The 18,399-nt window shown below is 41.0% G+C and overlaps 1 protein-coding gene across 4 annotated transcripts in view; it reads right to left on the reverse strand.

The window, feature by feature from the left end:
- The window catches only part of ZC4H2 (zinc finger C4H2-type containing), a 73,703-nt gene that overhangs the window by 25,962 nt on the left and 29,342 nt on the right, over positions 1 to 18,399 (reverse strand). Inside the window, exons 2-3 of one of the 4 annotated variants that reach the window (XM_047765294.1) lie at positions 10,823 to 10,899; positions 5,408 to 5,513 (exon numbers count right to left, since the gene is read on the reverse strand). The exons of 1 other annotated variant lie outside the window; for it this stretch is intronic. In XM_047765294.1, coding sequence (XP_047621250.1) covers positions 5,408 to 5,513; positions 10,823 to 10,868 — 152 coding nt within the window. In that variant the 5' untranslated portion in view covers positions 10,869 to 10,899. Of the gene's footprint in view, positions 1 to 5,407; positions 5,514 to 10,822; positions 10,967 to 18,399 lie in introns of those variants that run through there. 2 more of the 4 variants (XM_047765293.1, XM_047765292.1) reach the window with 2 other exon arrangements.

Consider the following 18,399-nt stretch of genomic DNA (forward strand, 5'->3'; position numbering starts at 1 on the left):
ATACATAAAGAACTCTCAAAATTCACAATAAGGAAAACAACAACCCAACTGAAAAATAGGCAAAAGGTTTGAATAGACACATCACCAAAGATAGATGGGTGGCAAATCATGAATAAGATGCTCAACAGGATTAGAAATTGGAACCATCATAACCTGCTTCTGGGGATGGAATTTGGCACAACCACTTTGGAAAATAGTTTTGTAATATCTTAAAAAATTATAAACATGCTTATCATATAACCTAGAAATTTTACTCTAGAAATCTAGCCAGGAGAAATGAAAACATATTTCCATATAAAGACATATGCGAACATTAAGAGCAGCACTCATAAGAGCCCAAAGGTGGAAATAACCCTAGTATTCATGAACTAGTGAGTGAATAAACAAAATGAAGTATATTCAAACAATGGAATACTGTTTAACAATAAATAAGAAAGAAATACTGGTATATGGTACAATGTGTATGAGCTTCAAAAACAATATGCTGAGTTATGTGCAATGTCTTGAAAGGCAAATCTATATTACTGGCCACTTGGGCCTGTGGGTAGAAACAGAGATGGACTGAAACCAGGCATAACGGCTCTTTTGAGAATGCTGGAAATGTTCTAAAATTGTAATATGGTGATAGTTGCACAACTCCATAAATTTGATTGAATTGTACACTTAAAATGGATGGTTTCTATGGTATATAAATCACAACTGAATAAAGCCATTAAATATATATCCTCTGATAGCTTCTTAATGTACCCAGAATTAAATCTAAACCCACAACACCATCTGAACCTAAATCCTAATCCGTGTCTACTCCTCTGCTCCTGTTTTCCTAGGAAAATGAATGACTTGTTAAAAGGCTTGTGTAGAAGAAATAGATTTTAAGTGGAGTTGGACAATTGAGATACCCAGGAGGAAAGGGAAGGGGGTTAATGATGAACAAAAAGGAAATGGGGACTTGAAACCCTTTCAAACCCTTGTGGCCGATTGCCTTTACCATGCACTTTGGGCTTAGGATCTACCGTCCAGCCTTCCATGCTCTGTCCAACAAATGGGTAGTTTTGGCTAAGACTAAATTTAAGTAAAAGTTGTTCCTTTCTCAGATCTACAGAGTAGGCATCATTGCAGCTACGCTTAAAGGCACACACACATACTAGCTTCCTTTCCTTTACATTTTTTTTTTTGGCTGCACTCACAGCATACAGAAGTTCCCAGGCCAGGGATGGAACCCATGCCACAGCTGTAACCAGAGTCACAGTGGCAACAGTGCCGGATCCTTAACTCCTGAGCCAAGAGGGAACTCTTCTTTACATTTTCTATCAATCAGACAAAAAAAAAATGTGTCAAGTGAGTACCAAACTTTGTGCTGGATCCTGTGGGTGATTGATGAGACGACCCCCTTCCTTCAAGTAAAATAACTTATTGTGGTCCAGTATAGAAAACAGACCAAATCATAACTACTATGGTTGAAGTAGAAGTGGGTCCCAGAGTCCTTATTTTCTCCTCAAATCCGACGTGGGCTGACTACCAGAGTGGCCCTTAATATACATCCCTGGAACCCCCAGGGCTCCTCAGAACACATTTCAAGGCCACCAATCAATCCTCCTCATCCATCCTCTTCATTTCAGAGATGAAGAAACAAATGTCAGATGGGAAAGGAACTAGCCCAAGATCATGTGGCTATGGTCCTCTGGGTCCTCTAAATGTACAGACTTATGAATGAAGCAATTTGAAATCTGGATAATTATATATACGAGTCTTCTAGAAACTGACACTATACCATATTTCTCTCTGTAAATATCACATCATCTATCACACAGTTTTGGCCATAAGCGGGGCTCAACAATTACATTTGGAGTGACAAAAATGAATGCAAATAGGCGGTAAGTCTAAGGTACTTATTGTAATTTCAGTAGCCTCAGAAAAAGAAAGATATTACTGTGGGTGGGGGGTCTTTGATTCATTCAGTTAACATTTATTAAGAGTCTTTAAGTGCCAGGAACTGGGAGGGAATTGGGTGCTAAGAAAGACATTATTTAATAATAAAAAAAATCTATCTATCTATCTATCTATCTAATTTTGGTGTCTACTATGTTCCAGCAACTATGCTAGGCACTTTATATGCTATCTAATTTAATCCTCATCACAACCACATAAATAGATATGTTTAGCTTCATTTTTACATATGAAAAATTAAAATGTAAAGTAAAGGCTGGGAAAAGTAAAGTGGTCTGACCAACATCACAAAGCCAGAAAGTGCAGAATTCAGTGTGCTGAGCCTAATCATGTTTCCACCATACCAAGGAATTTGCTTCATATTATGTATCTCAAGCCATAAAAAACAAGCCAATGGGGGGAAGCTTTCCCTCAGTCAGTCACCAATTTTTAGGGTGAAATATGGCACATCATGGAACCTCTTGGAAATTTGGAAATTCTGTCTACCTGAGAAGTAGGGCTCAGTGTAGCCTTGCACAGAACTCTTGGATGACTCTATGAAATTGAATTTGTAGAACGTTTGTCCCTACAAGTGAGGAAAGCATCCAAGTCATTAAAGATTCAATTTTATGTGGAAAGTTTCCCAATTAGATCCTTCCAAGAGGCTAAAGTGCAGCTGGTGTGGCCAAATCCCAGGAAAACCACAGAATATTTTCTTAGGTTTTCCGACAGTTATTGGGGTCACAGTCTTACTTAAATGTTGAACAAATATTTCTGACCTCCCTAAGCTACAGCCTCTCCAGACAGTCTTGGGCCAAGACAAAAATACATTCTGCTGGCTAACATCTTTCCAGTGGCTCTTTGCTGATTAATGTTGAGGAGATAGGGTAGAGAGGAGGAGAGGTTCTAGGGCAATGGGTCATCCATTCTTGAGACGAACCTGGCAGGCTCATCTGTCACCTGGGATAACAGCTCCAATACTCACTCAAAAAGCAGTGTAGGGCAGCTGGGACCTGTAGGACTTGAGGATAGGCAGATCAAGTGAAGACACAGCTAGCATAGATGGGTGGGAAACTGCTTAGATTTGCTAATGAACTGATGAAATAGTGAGAAGTGGACAGATAGAATATAAGGTATAACCGGCCAGGTCCTATTAAGATAGTGGTTTTTCCCAGTATAGTCCCTGGACCAGCAGCAACAGCATTGTCTGGGAACTTGTTAGAAATGTGAATTCTCAGGACTTCTACTGAATCAGAGACTCTGAAGATGGGACCCAGCAATCTAGGTTTCAATGGCTTTCCAGGTGGAGTCTAATGCACACCCTAGTCTGATAACCATTGTGTTAGTGTTTAAGATAAATAAGGTCAGAAAGAGGGAAGAATGAATAATGATTCCAGATCAGGGGATGGGGGGGGCATTTACTACTGACTGGGGAGACTAGGAAAGGAGACAGGGGGTGAGGATAGGGTGAAGTTGAGAGTTCTGTTGGAATCTGTTTGAGATGCCAATAATACATTCAGTGGGCTTGGTGAAGTGGGAAGTTGGATATGTGAGTATGGAACTCAGGGGAGAGATCAGAGCTATTCATCTTGATTTTAAGATCCTTCAGAACAAATCTTACTCATCTTAGGGGACCTCAGAGAATATCTCAGCCCTTTGTATGGCCCTGAATAGGTGCTTGGTAAATGTCCCTGAATTAAGAAAAAGGAGCCAGCTTCTCCTGTCCACTCTAGTCTGAAAATAACACTGCCTAAGTACTATGTTCTTGCATTTAATATTTACTTGATCTTCTGGGAAAACACCTAATGTCAGAAAAGCAGTTTTCTTAGACTGGGTCACAGTGAAGACTTTGTTACAGTTCAATACCAAATGTTAATTGTTTGGCTTGACTTGCCCACCCCTAAGACCCAGATTTCCCAGCTGTTCTGTGATTTGCTGTTGAGTGAGCACTGGGGCCAAGTTAGTTTTGAAGCTAGGAGATGGTGGAGCTTGCTGAAGCTGCCACAGCAATGACAGAATGAAGGAAGGAAGGAAGGGAAGGGAGGAGACACATGTTAATTCAAAACTTTATCATAAGGCAAAATAAACTGAGTGCTATAAAAAAAATCTCCATGTGGGAGCCCAAAGAGGTAGTGATTCACGTGGACTGGGGAATGAGAAAAGGTTTTGAATAAGAAATGGTATTTGTCCTGGGTCTTCCTTGAAGAATGAATAGGATTCACAGGCTTGGATTGAGGAAGGAGCATTCAAGAATGAGGGATAAGCATTATAAAAACCTGGAAAGAATGAAAGTATATGAAATAGTGAAGAACTTCTGTGTGGATAAACAATAAGGTGAATGAAAAGGAGCAGCAGCAGATAAGATTGGAAAGGTGGGTCTGGGCCATACTTCTGGGGGTGAGGGGCATGAATGACAGTAAGAAATGATCTAAAGTGAAAAATTAATCTTACATTGTGATCCAATACACACAAACACCAATATAAATCATAAGTAAAAGTTTCCACAGAGAATACCTACGATTTCTTACACAAGGTATGCTGGTAATTTCTATCTTATTTTGTTTTTACTTTTTATTTTTACAAATGCTACTAGCAACTAATTTATTTCATCACCAACTAATGGTTCTTGATGTGTGTTTTGAAAAATACTGCAACAGGCAATGGGAAGTCAGTGAAATGTGTTTGAGGAATAACATAGTAACACCGGTGCTTTAGGAAGGTAGTTCTCATAGCAATGGATAGAATTGAAGATAAGGGGTGGAGTGAAGATAGGAAAGTAATTCTATAGGTGGAAATGGATACAACATTACAATTATCCAGGCTGCTCATAATGATGGCCTAAAATGGGGCAGTGAGTGTAGAGATGGAGAGCAGGGCAGGAATTTGGGCAAGATTTAAAAGTAGAAACAGTAGGACTTGCTAAGTGATCAGAGGTTGGTAATATAAGACAGGGTAATCAGCATCACCATTCAAGTTTCCATATGAGGTAACTGTGCAGAGAATGATGGCATTAAATAAGAGGTCTAGTGGGAGGAGCTAGATTGGGGCAGGGAGAGACAAAGTCTTAAGCTTTGTTGACTTGAGCCGTGTCTTTGGAACAACCAGGTGGACAGGCCCAGTAGGCTGTGGGAGGTTTCAGATTGAAGCTTGGAAGGAAGGTAGTGGGTAGAGACTGGTGATTTGGAGGTAATATTTGAAGCCATAGGAGTACAGTAAGTAAGCCAGGATAATATGTAGAGAGAGAGGACCCAGTGCAAAAATTTAGACTTAAGAGGATCTACCTAATGCTATAATATTTATTTCCAAAATGAATTTTTCCTTTCTTAAGTGAGGAAAGCTCATTGTCTATGGATATGTGCACATGGGGCATGGGTATGTGCAATGTGTGTATATAGATGGTATGTGCATGTTAAGGAGATATTAGTATGCATTTGGGGAACTGATGAAGGGCTCTGGTTGCTCTAGTGGTAGCTGCACTCACTTTCTTTGCCTCTTCTCCTTTCCTTCCCTCTTTTCCATCTCTTTTGTTCCATTCTTCTTTTCCCCTTTCCACATATCCACATTCTCCTTCATCATGACTTGAAAGCCTAAGGAACAGATGGACAAAATAGACTACTGTGGGATCTGGGGGCCAAGATCTGGACCATAATGTTGTAATATGGTTGGGATTGGGAGTAAAGACAGGGCTGTGAACATGTAGTCAGTCAGAAGTGGGGAATGATCTGTGGTGAGAGAATCCATTCTTAAGACACTTCCCACTTTAAAATCTCCCATCAGTGTGAGCGCTATGAATATACATATTTCTGCGTGTGTGCCTGGGGCTGTCTGGCTCTCAGCTTGATTCAATCAGGTCTTTAGGTGATATTATCATCATCACTACTACTTCAGTCCAGAAGTAACATTATTTTTGTAATAGAAATAGGCAGCCTTGTTTATACCTTTAAGGGATTTAGGATCAGAGCAGTTGAAGAACTGTGAATAATGGTTATCAGATTATCAGCATTTGTTGAAATGCACATGCCACGTGATAGGAGGATACATTCTCTCTTCCTTTCCTAGCTGTGTGACCATAAGTAGTTTTCCCAAACTCCCTGACTCTTAGTATCCTTATGTATAAAATGGGGGTAATAATTCCTACCTCAGATTTCCATTAGCAAGATTAAGTACTAAATTAGCCAAGAACTTTGAAATTAGTAGGTGTTCAAACAACGTTAGTTCCTTTCTCCAGTTCCTTCTACCCCTTCTTTCCCTCCACCCCCCATACATATTTTATCTGCCCATATGTGAACATTAAGTAGTACTTTCCTCATTTCAAATTTTTAAACCAAGTGATGTAACCTTTGCATATTACTGTAAAATTGTCAAAAGCAAGCTAATTTAATTCGCTTTTGGTGCATACACATCTAGAATCGTTATGTCTTCTTGGTGGACTGATACTTTCTCATATAGCTCAGGCATGTTTTTTAAATCAACTGTCATTTCAACAGTGTATTTAGACTGTTTATATTCAATACAATTATTTAAATGTTAAGGTTAATTTGCCATTTCATTTTTTGTTACCTGTTTTTTCTGTTTTTATTTTTTCTTTTCTTTGTCCTGTCTTCCTACGGTTGTATCTATAATTTTTTATTAAAGTATAGGTGATTTGCGATATTAGGTTCAGGTAAGAAACATAATGATTCAATATTGTTTATAGATTACATGCCATTTAAAGTATTACAGGAGTTCCTGTTGTGGCTCAGCAGAAATGAATTTGACTAGTAACCATGAGGATGCAGGTTTGATCCCTGGCCTAACTCAGTGGGTTAAGGATCTGGTGTTGCCATGAACTGTGGTGTAGGTCTCAGATCTGGCATTTCTGTGGCTGTGGCGTAGGCCAGCGGCTATAGACCCGAAACAACCCCTAGCCTGGGAACCTCCATATGCCACAGGTGTGGCCCTAAAAAGACAAAAAAAAGTATTATAAAATATTGGCTATATTTCCATATGTTGTACAATACATCCTTGTATCTTATTTATTTTATACATAGTATTTTGTATCTCTTAGCCCTCTACCCCTATTTTACCCCTCGCCTATTTTCCTCACCTCACTGGTAATCACTACTTTTTCTCTATATTTGTGAGTCTGTTTTTGTAATTTGCTATATTTATTAATTTGTTTTATTTTGTAGATCCCACTTATAAATGATAATATACAGAATTTATCTCCTCAAAAAACTAAAAATAGAACTATCATATTATCCAGTAATTCTACTCCTGGGTATATAGCCAAAGAAAATGAAAACTCTAATTCAAAAAGATATATATGTACCCTAACATTCATAGCATATGTTCATAGCATAATTTACAATAGCCAATATATATGAAAACTCTAATTCAAAAAGATATATATGTACCCTAACATTCATAGCATATGTTCATAGCATAATTTACAATAGCATATGTTCATAGCATAATTTACAATAGCCAATATATGTGCCCATCAACAGATAAATAAAGAAGATGACATATATATATGAATATATATGAATATGTAATATGAATATTACTCAGCAATAAAAAAGAATTAAATTTTGCCATGTGCAACATGAGAGATAAAACATGCTTAGTGTTTTATCTATAATGTTTTTGAGTGAATCTCTTTGTATAGCCTTTTTATTATTTTCTCTCAGCATTACGTTATTTATACATAATTTATCACAGTTTTCTGATGTCATTATTTTACCAGTGCAAGTGAAATACAAGAACTTGACCTCTCTTTTACATTCCTCTACACTCTCTGTTTATAATATAAATGTCTTAAATATTTCCTTTATATACATTCAGAACCCCATGAAACAGTATAATAAATTTTGATCAAATCACAAAACATGATTCATACAACTCAAAAAGAAAAGAAATTCTGTTGTATTTACCCATATTTTTGCATACTATGTTCTTTCTTCCAAGGTTCCTTCTTGTATCATTTCTTTTCTAATACTTACTTTAATCATTCTTATAGGGTAGATCTCCTACTGATAAATTCCCTGTTTCCTTTCATCTGAGGATATCTGGATTATCCCTTTTTCCTGAAGGATATTATCACTGAACATAGGGATTCTAGGTTGATGATTAATTTCCTTCAGCACTTAAAAAAATCTTGTGCTACTTCCTGCTAGGGCCTCATCAGTTTCTAATGAGGAATCTGCTATCTTCTTATTTTTTTCCCTGAAGGTATAGGTAAGATGTTGTTTATCTTTGGCTGCTTCCTAGATCTTTGCTTTTGTTTTCAGAAGGTTGACTGTGATGTCTTGGTATGAATTTCTCGGAGTCTTTCCTGATGATGTTTGCCTGTCTTCTTGGATCTGGAGGTTTATGTCCTTTGCTTAATTTGGGAAGTTTTAAGCCACTATTTCTCCAAGTACTTTTCCAGTCCTATACTATTTCTCCTCTCTTTCTGAGATTCTATTGACATGAATGTTAGATATTTCATTATAGTCCCACACAGGTCAGGAGGGTCTGACTCTGCTCAATTCCTTCTTTTTTTTTTTTTTTTCTTTTTTCATTTTGCATTTAATTTCCCTCTGCTGTTCAGGCTGGGTTATTTCTACTGTTTTACAAGTTGTCTGATTCTTTCCTCTGTCTTCTCCATCTTGCTATTGAGCCCATCCATTGAATTTTTAGAGGTTTGTTTTCAGTTCTCAAACTTTTATTTGGTTCTTCTTTGTGTTTTGTATTTCTTTGTTGAGACTTCTATTTCTTGCTGAGGTTTTTCTTTTTTATCATTTGTTTCAAGTGTGTTGCAGTTGCTCCCTGAAGAAATTTTATGATGGCTGCTTTAAAATCCTTGTCAGATAATTCTAACCTCTATGTCATCTCAATCTTGGCATCTGTTTACTTTCTCTTGTCATTGAAATTGATAATCTTGGTATGACAGGTGATTTTTTTTTCAATTAAATTTGGACACTCTGGATCTTTCTTAATACTTTTGTTTTTGCAGGCCTCCTCTCATATACTAATTTTGCAGGGAAGGGGGGCAGTATAAGTCCAGATTCTCCACTGTGTCTATCATTGACATCTAAGTTGGGGAGAGGTTCTTTGTTACTGCTGGTTGTGGGTGAGAGTTCTGGCCTCTCTCTAGGCCTCGTAGGATCCTACCCAACAAGCAGTGGTAGGAATGTCAGGTTTACTACTGGTGGGGGTCAAAGTCATGGTCTGGGAGGGGTCACTATTCCTTGCTCCCAACTGTTCCTTCTCTTAGACTTTGGTAGCTTCCTTTAAAGTCCAGTAAGAATAAGTCTAGGCTCTTCATTTTCAGGCATAAATTCTTATTACCTGTGTGGTTAGCATGACAGCTAACCTTTTCTTTCACTAAAGTTTCTCACTTCCTATCTTCTGATTATTTTTGCAGAAAAGTTTGCAATAGACACCTCCTCTCTACCTTTCCCCAGACCCTCCATGGGATAGAGTGGGAAGATCAGAGCCTCTGCATGCAAACTGACTGGGTTCATGTCAAAATATGATATTTTCAAACTGTCTGGCTCTGGAAAAGTTACTTAAATTTTCTGAGTCTCCATTTTCCCAGTTGTAAAGGAGGTGCAGGAAGTTATTAGGACTCTTACTGAGTGAATGATAGTGGGTCAAAGGGCTTGGAAAACCAGGGGCTCAGTAAATAATAGTTCCCTTCCTTTTACTCTCCAGCTGAAGTAGAGATATAACCCCTGCAAAGGACAAAAAAGCCAAAGTGCTTCCCCGCCACCACCACCATGTGTGAGTCTCACTCAAAGGCATTCACTCTAAGGGTTAAATCTCTTGATTGAAGTCTAATTTCTTAAAGGAACACACTTGATATCCTCCCCCCTTTTTCTTCAGGTTCCTGGAAAACACTAAAGGGAGACAGCCCAACCCAGTGCACTCTCAGGAGGGTGGAAGCAGAGGCAGAGGTCCGAGGCAGAAGCAGGGTGGTGGGAGACAAGAGAAGGGTGGGTGAAGGAAGGCCTGGTGTTGGCCTAGGCAGTCCACTCAACCAGCGCTATTATGTTCTGAGCAAGGACATAAGGACATATTATCGCTTAGCCAAAACCACTCCTGGAGAGGTGTAAGGGAAGCAGGCAACACCTACTTTGCCAGCCCATCACCTCTGGGGCCTGAGAGCAACTGTTGCAATCCCACCATTGGCACCTTGACTGCCTCCTAAATCTCCAACACTCCCATCCCCCTTCCAGAGCTCCCGGTAGGAGAAGAAGAAAGTGGTGAGCAAAAGATAACATAAGGGCGAGTGCTCTCTGTCCTCCCAGTCCCAGCCTGCAGGGATTCCTCTGCATCCTCAGCCGGCAGTCCCTGGCAGCCGCCACCAGCCCAGATGAGCTAGACGCTGCTTTCAAAAGGCTCGCCCGAGCTCGAGGTCCAGAAGTTAAACAGGAAACTGAAAAAAAAATGTAGACTCCTAAACAGCAAGGAGCCACCTTGGAGCCAATAAACACTTTCAAAAATCACGGGTCCAAGAAAGCCGTCCCCCAACTCCCATCCTATAAGAATTAAAGCTGTATTGGGACCAACACCCTAGCTCCCCACTTCCCGGCACACACACACACACACACACACACACACACACACACACACCGTGTGTCTCCATCTGGCTTTTTCAGACACTTCCGGCAAGAGATATCTCTTGGTCAGTCTCCGTTTCTCTTTGCTTCTCTCTCTGCTGGTCCCAGTTCCGACTCTCTCCAGCCTCCTTCTCATCCTTGAATTCCATAGTGAATGGGATCCTTTCCTGCCCCCCTCCACAAGTAGCCCAACAATAGATACTTTCCATTGATAACTCAGCTCTCTCCCTCAGTGAGGGATTGGGGGGGGGGGCTTCGGAGGGGGAGGGGGCGGGGGCGGGGGGGGGGCGCTGCAACGTTCCACTTACCTGATCTCTTTAATGCTTTCCAATTTGCACATGATTTCTTGTTCATCTGCCATGCTTTTCACTCTCAATTTCACGTCCTGAGAAATGTACAAACACACAAGCCCAGGGATACAATAGACACAATGTAACCACCTCCTCCCGGCATGGGGCTCTGAGCCTGTGCGGTGGGGACTTTGAGAAGGCCTGGGAGCTGTAGTCCACGGCTCGGGGACCAGCCGAGCAGCCTGGAGGCCTGAAGAACTACAACTCCCAGAAGGCCAAGCGAGACATTCCTGTTTCTCTTCCTGCTGCTGCACTTTAAATCAATTTGTCACGGGTAATTGTGTCAAAGGTTGTGAGGAATACAAGCGAATGGTGATGTTCCTTTGGCCCGTGCGTGGAAAAAAATCGAAGATGAAATACCCAGAAGGCAACTGGAGAGAGGAGAGACATACACCCAGCCGTGGCCCTTCACGCCAACAAAAGCTGACCAGGAGTCACTAATTAGTAGACACTTTGGGGCTGGAGCGAAATCCTGCATGTGAATTTGCTTCAGAGAGGTTGAGTTGTTCTGGGAACTAGTGGCTTTGGCATTCAAATGGAAATGGAGCCAAGGTGGAGATGAGGCTGAAGGGAGGAGGGAGCAGCTACTAAAGCTGAGGGATGGGGAGAGAGGGACCTCCTTCCTTTTAGCCCTCCATCCATTCTACAGTTATTAAGGTCAGACTTTAACAGTCAATTAAGGAAGTACTGTGGGAGGCACTGGGCGGAAGCAAAGATAAATAAAAACAAGTCCTTGCCTTTGAGGAGCAGGAGGGAATGAAGGGTAACCCATTAATTACAGTGCATTGTGTGGTAGGGATACAGAAATGGATAAAGTGTAACCTGACCAGAGAGGCAGTAAAAAGGTCTCAAAAAGTAACTGAGAATTTTCCAGGTCATTAGGGAGGACTGACTTTCCAGAACAGGGCACAGCACATATAGAAAGGAAAGGGCAAATAGGCCAAGGTGTCTGGAACATAAAATTCATATATATAATGGGGAGATGGGAAAGAGAAGTAGGAGATGTGTCTAGAAAAACTCGGTTGGAAATGGACTGTGATAGACCTTCCATTTAAATCCAAACTACAGTTTGAATTTAATCGTATAGGCACACATTCATCCAATACATATTTATTCAGTGTCAACTTGGCCAAATAATGCCAAGTTATGTTTCAAAGAACGAGAGTAATAAGATTGGAGGGATGTCTTAGGCAGCTGACTCTAGAGGCAAAGTCCAAAATGATTTGGAGGTGAGAACATGTAAGAGGTAATTTTCCAGAGAGCTCAGTTTTGGACAAATGGAGGACTTCAGCTCACTCCTAACTGAAAGTAATCTGGACCTCTCTCTGATTGAGCTTTCCCTTTCTTTCTCTGGCCCTCAGTTTCCTCATCTGAAATACAGACCTATTTAGCCCGCCTCACAGTTTTGTTGTGAGTACTCAATGAATTCATACTCAGATGGTGCTAAATACAGGGCTTGATATTTTGGGGAGCTAGAGAAAAGTTAGTGGAACAGGAGTCTCAGGATATTCTAGATGTCCACACTGATTTTGAGTTCTCTCTGAAAGGCACTGAACCTCTTTTGTTCTTTGGATCCCGGATATACTAACTCTCATAACCAGGAAATCCTCTCTGCTGTTCAGACTAAAAATTTCCTGATGGTCTTGAAGACCTCTGTCTTATAGTGTCACTAGCAGCCATTTGAAGACTATTGAGTAGGTTGGTCACAAAGACTATGGGTCTGAGCTACTCTACCTTAGAGTCCAGAGCCAAGAACTAGCTGTATCCCTGTTCTATAAGAGGAGAGGGATGGGAAAGTCCATGTAAGTGCTTGGCATGTATCAGTTACTGTGCTGAGAGCTGTATGTGCAGTCCCTCATTTCATCTTCTCAAACACTGTGAAGGAGGTAGAGATTTATCTCTTCTTACAAGGAAGAAAACCGACTCAGGAAAACTGGCTTGGCCAAGGCCACAAAGTGGAATTGCAGATTAAAGACAGGAATATCTATGAAAAAATATGAAGAACAAAAGTAAAATGGGGTCTTATATATAATTATGTCCAAAAATCACCTTATAATACAAGTTAACTCTGGTTTGAGAAGAAATGGAGGGTGTGTAGGTGGGTATGGGGGAAGTAATTTAGGAATGATCTGAAGTTTTAAAAATAATGTCTCTTCTTTCGCCATCCAGTTCCTCTTAGACTCTTTGCCTCATGCTATGTTCGCATATCTGATAAGGATCTTTTTACAGTATGATTTTCAAAATATCTTGTCTTTAAAGCCTCACCAAAACCCTATTTCACAGATGAGGAAACAGACCAAGAGAGACAAAGGACTTATCCAAGGTAACCCAGACTGTCTGACACAGAAATAGAACCCTTGACTCAGGGACTTGTGCTCCTCCCATAGTTCCACACTCCAGATATTAAACTACTGCTTCCCCCCGTGGAATCCAAATGCCTCTGTTACTTCAGCCAGATAGTACACTCCAATACAGAGAGCCTGCGGATGGCCAAGTATGCTCCATGCCCCAAATCCAAGGATATTAAAGGGAGATGACAACTAACCTATGTGAAGGGGCCTTGGAAGCACTTGGAGCTGGGAAGAAGTTTTAACAGTTAAGGTGTCTCATTAAGGAAAGGCACCATAAGCTTCTTTAGCTCCCATGGGTTTGTCTTGGCTTCTTGACCTCTTTAATAACAGGTATCTTGCTTGCTCCTTGCTGAGTTGTAAGAAATAAGGCTAGTAATGATAGGGAGAAAAATGATTCATATAAGGAGGGGGAATAGAAAGAAACCACACCCTTCTGCTCCTTCTCTAGAGCAGTAGTTAAAACAGTATCATCAAACCAAGCTGGTAGCCTTATAGTAAGAAGTGTTCAATAACTCTCAATTGATCAGAAGTCTGCAATGGATAAAAGAATATTTTGGAGTTGTGCAAGCAGTAAGTTGTAATGCGTTATTACAAAAAAAACTGATTGATTTAAGGTGATGGGAATAAAAAAAACCTTAGTCCTATCAGGATCAACATTGTCCTTATTGCTAAGAAACACATAAGGAGAGAGGGTATTTTAGGATGAATTCCATTAAAAAGCAAGGAATTAGCAAAGGGGAAGCCAGCCAGTTTCTTGTTGACCTGATACTTTCAGGGAACAGATCAAGATTTAAAGAGTGGAAGCCCTGTGCTACAATAATGAATGGAACTAAGGGAGTAGGCAGAGATGCAACCATAGCTTTCAATCTGAATTGCCTTTCAAAAAGTAATGCAAAATACTTAATAAATTCCTCAAGTCATGTTTCTTAATCACCATTTCTAAGAGAAAAATGAGCCAAAGTTTTTTGTCATTCAACAAAGACATGTTTATTGTTTGCCTTTTGTGTCAGGCACTAATGCTAGGCAGCAGAAATCCAATAGTAGATATGACAGACATAGGCCCTGCCTTAACCAAGCTTGCACTTACTACAAAGATCACACACACATAACTATATAGCAATACTCAGAGATTAGGGATTGGAAGAAGTCTGGATTCTGTGAGCATGCAAAACAGGAGCACAACTTAGTTTTAGGAAGTAGGAAAGGGAGCAGTCAGGGAAAAGCTTCCTGAAGGAAGACTCCTAAGGGGAAACTAGACAGAAAAGAAAGGAAGGAATAGGTGGCATCAAGGATTCATTCATGCGAACAGCCATCAAATATTTCTTTGGCACCTACCACATACCAGCAGACACTCTTCTAGGTACCGGAGATATAGTGTTGGTGGTCTGTGTACACAGATTGGAAAAAGAATTTTCCAGATCCATAGTGGGGTGAAAAGAAAGAAGAATTTATTGAGATAAGAGACCCTGCTAGTGCAGCAGGATGACTTCCTTATTATCTCGGAGCGCTGACCCCAAGGACATGGTCATGCATGTTTTTCTAGCCCAGGGAGAGAAGAGAGGTCTTATGGTATACCTTCTGACCTGATGATTGGTTGGGGAAAGAAGGGTATTGCTAGACACTTGCTGGTTGGTTGGGGTGTATAAGGGGCCTACATAGGTGGAGTGAGGAGTGGGCCACATAACTTTCCTAGCAAGGGGTAGGAAGGAGTAGGCCAGATTGTTCAAGGTTGGGGAGGGGGATTACAACAAGACGGGTGGGGTGATGATAAGTCTTGGCCAAAGGCTTTGAGTTCTCTCTCCTTGAAGAGGCCTTGAAGTCCCACATTTTGCATGTATTAAGTAAGTTTAATCCTTGCAATGACCCTATGAAGTATTACTGTTACTATCCCCATGTTACAGAAGAGGAAGTGGAGATATAGAGAAGTTAGATAACTTTGCCAGAGTTACTCAGCTAATAAAACTGGCAGAACTGGGATTTGAATTTAGACAGTTTGGCTTCTTAAGCACTATGCTCTTAACCACTATGTTCTATTGCTTCCTTAAGATTCCTCATGAAGTTTACTTTTTAGTGGAAGGTGGCAGACAATAATCATGGAAAAGAAAAAACAAATTAATACGATGATTGAGGTAGAGATAAGGCCAACAAACAAACTAAAAACAGATAATTGAATAGAGTGGTGGCAGAAGGGGAAGGGCTTTAGGTAGAATGGTCAGAGAAGGATTCTCTTCAGAGATGACACTGGAGTAGAGATCTTAAAAGGAGTCAGCCATACAATGACCTGGAGAAAGAGTATTCCAGGCAGAGGGAATAGCCAGTGCAACAGTCCTAAGATAGGAACATGCTTGGCCTATGAAAGAAAGTAGGTAGGGGCTCTGGCTGATTGAGAGGAACAGTAGTAGACTGAAGATGTAGGCAGAGATATATAGTATCCTGTAAATCATGGTGAGGAATTTGGGTTTTATTCTAATTATAATAGGCAGTCATTGAAGGTTTTAAGTAGAGGAATAACACAATCTAGTTTTTAAAGACAACTTTGCTGTGAAAATAGATTGTACTGGGGCAATAATGGCAGCAGGAAAACCAGCCAAGGGACTATTGCAGTTATCCAGTAAATACAAGATGATGGCTTGGATTGGTGTATAATAATGGATATGAAGAAAAATTGACTGATTGGAAACACAGTATTGGATGTGTAACTTATCTGATTAGCTCACAGCTGGGGTGAGGCATTATGGAGGGAAAAAGAGGGGCATCTCAAATGACTCCTCAATTTTTGGCCTGAGTAATAGGGTAGTGCCATTCAATGAGACAGGAAAGACTGGAAGATAACCATAGGATATTAGAACTGGAAGGGCCCCACATGTGGCACATTGAAAAACCGAAGAGCAGAAATTGTAATTGGTCAACCAGTGCACTGGGGGAAGGGATAGGTAACTTCGTTTTCAAAGTCTTCCATAAACTTTCATGTTCTCCATTTATTCAAGTAATCTGGCCTAATAGTTCATATAATGGGGGGTAGTAGTTGAAACCTTCACCAAGATTACCTTAGTAAAAGGGAATTATGGGTAATTAGCATATAATTTGCATCTGCCTACACGGATTGTGCTAGGTATTTTCGGGCAAAGTTTCAGCTGAGATTCTAGCTAGTGTTTTTTTTTTGTCTTTTGTCCTTTTAGGGCCACACCCATGGCATATGGAGGTTCCCAGGCTAGGGGTGTAATCAGAGCTGTAGCTGCTGGCCTATGCCAGAGCCACAGCAATACCAGATCCAAGTCAGGTCTGCGACCTACACTGCAGTTCACAGCAAGGCCAGATCCTTAACCCACTGATTGAGGCCAGGGATGGAACCCACAACCTCATGGTTCCTAGTTGGATTCATTTCCGCTGTGCCATGACAGGAACTCCAGATTTTTGCTATTTTTGATGGCTTTGTGTCACTTGAACTTCCTCATTCCTCTATCCTTTTTCAACTACCTAATGTCACTGACCTAGAGCCCCCACATACAAAGTACAGAAGAGCTGGTAGGAGAGGGGAGCCCAACTCCAAGTCTGAGACCTACTGTGAAAAACTCTGTTATACAAATAGCCTAGAGGATGGGATTAAGATGGCAGAATAGAAGGATTGGAGCTCAACTTCTCTCCTAAAAACAATAAAATTCACAACTAAAGACTGAGCAATCTCCACCCAAATGGACCGGAAACCCATACCCTACTCCAGAGAAATAGAGGAGGCCACATTCACAGGTAGGAGGGGTGATTTTGTGATATAAACAACCCCATACCTCCTGGGTGGGAAGCTCCACAGCCTGAAAACTAACTGGCTCACAGAGACTCACCTACAGGAGTGAGAGTTCTGAGCCCCACATCAAACCCTCACATGATGGGATCTGTCACTGGGAGAAAGAGCCCCTGGAGCATCTGGCATTGAAGGCCAGCAGGGCTTGTGCACAGGAGCTCCACAGGACTGGGGGAAACAGAGACCCCATTCTTAAAAGGCACACACAGACTTTCACGTGAACTAGGTCCCAGGGCAGAGTGAGGTCTCCACAGGAACCTAGGTCAAACCTGACACAGTTCTTGGAGGACATCCTGGGAAATCAGGGGTGAATGTGGCTTGTTGTGAGGGAAGGACATTGAAGGCAAAGCTCTTGGGAATATTCAGCAGCTGCCTTTCTCTGGAGGGGGCAATTTTGGGAAAATATGGCCCCACCCATCAGTCAGCTACTGAGAAGCCCCAGGGCAAACAACAATCCAGGTGGGATCACAGCCCTGCCCCTCAGTAAACAGGCTGCCTAAAGACCCCTGGGCACACAGCTGCCTCTAATCCCATCCAGAGACTAAGCCCCACCCACCAGAGGGATTAGAATCGGCTCCACCTACCAGTGGGCAGGCATCAGCCCCTCCCATCAGGAAGCCTACAGCAAGCCCCCCATACCTACTTCAGCCACAAGGGGGGCAGACACCAGAAGTAAGAGAGGCTACAACTCTATTATCTATAAAAAGTTCACCACACCAAAAACCTATAAAAATGAAAAGACAGAGAACTATAACTCAGATGAGGGAGAAAGGAAAAACCCCAGAAAAACAGCTAAATGATGAGGAGATTCTCAGCCTCCAGGAAAAAGACTTTACACTGTCGATGCTGAAGATGAGGCCACACATTGGAAATAAACTGGAGGCAAAGATGGGTAACTTACAGGAAACACTGACCAAAGAGATACAAGATATAAAACTTAAACAAGAAGTGATGCAAAATACAATCACTGAAATAAAAAACTCACTAGAAGCAGCTAACAGCAGAATACAGGAGGCAGAAGAACGAATAAGTGAGGTGGAGGACAGATTAGAAGAAATTATGGATGCAGAACAGAAAAGAGAAAAAAGATTGAAAAAAAAAATGAAGAGAGACTCAGGGAACTCTGGGAAAATGTTAAATGCACCAACATCCCTATTATAGAGGTGCCAGAAGGAGAAGAGAGAGAGAAGGGGACAGAAAAAATATTCCAAGAGATAATAGCCGAAAATTTCCCTAACATGGGAAAGGAACCACTCACTCAAATCCAGGAGGCACAACGAGTACCATATAAAATAAACCCAAGGAGGAACACACTGAGACACATAATAATCAAACTGACCAAAAATAAAGACAAAGAGAAAATCTTGAAAGCAGCTAGGGAAAAG

The sequence above is a fragment of the Phacochoerus africanus genome, chromosome X (genome assembly GCF_016906955.1).
Source record: "Phacochoerus africanus isolate WHEZ1 chromosome X, ROS_Pafr_v1, whole genome shotgun sequence".
NCBI lineage: Eukaryota > Metazoa > Chordata > Mammalia > Artiodactyla > Suidae > Phacochoerus > Phacochoerus africanus.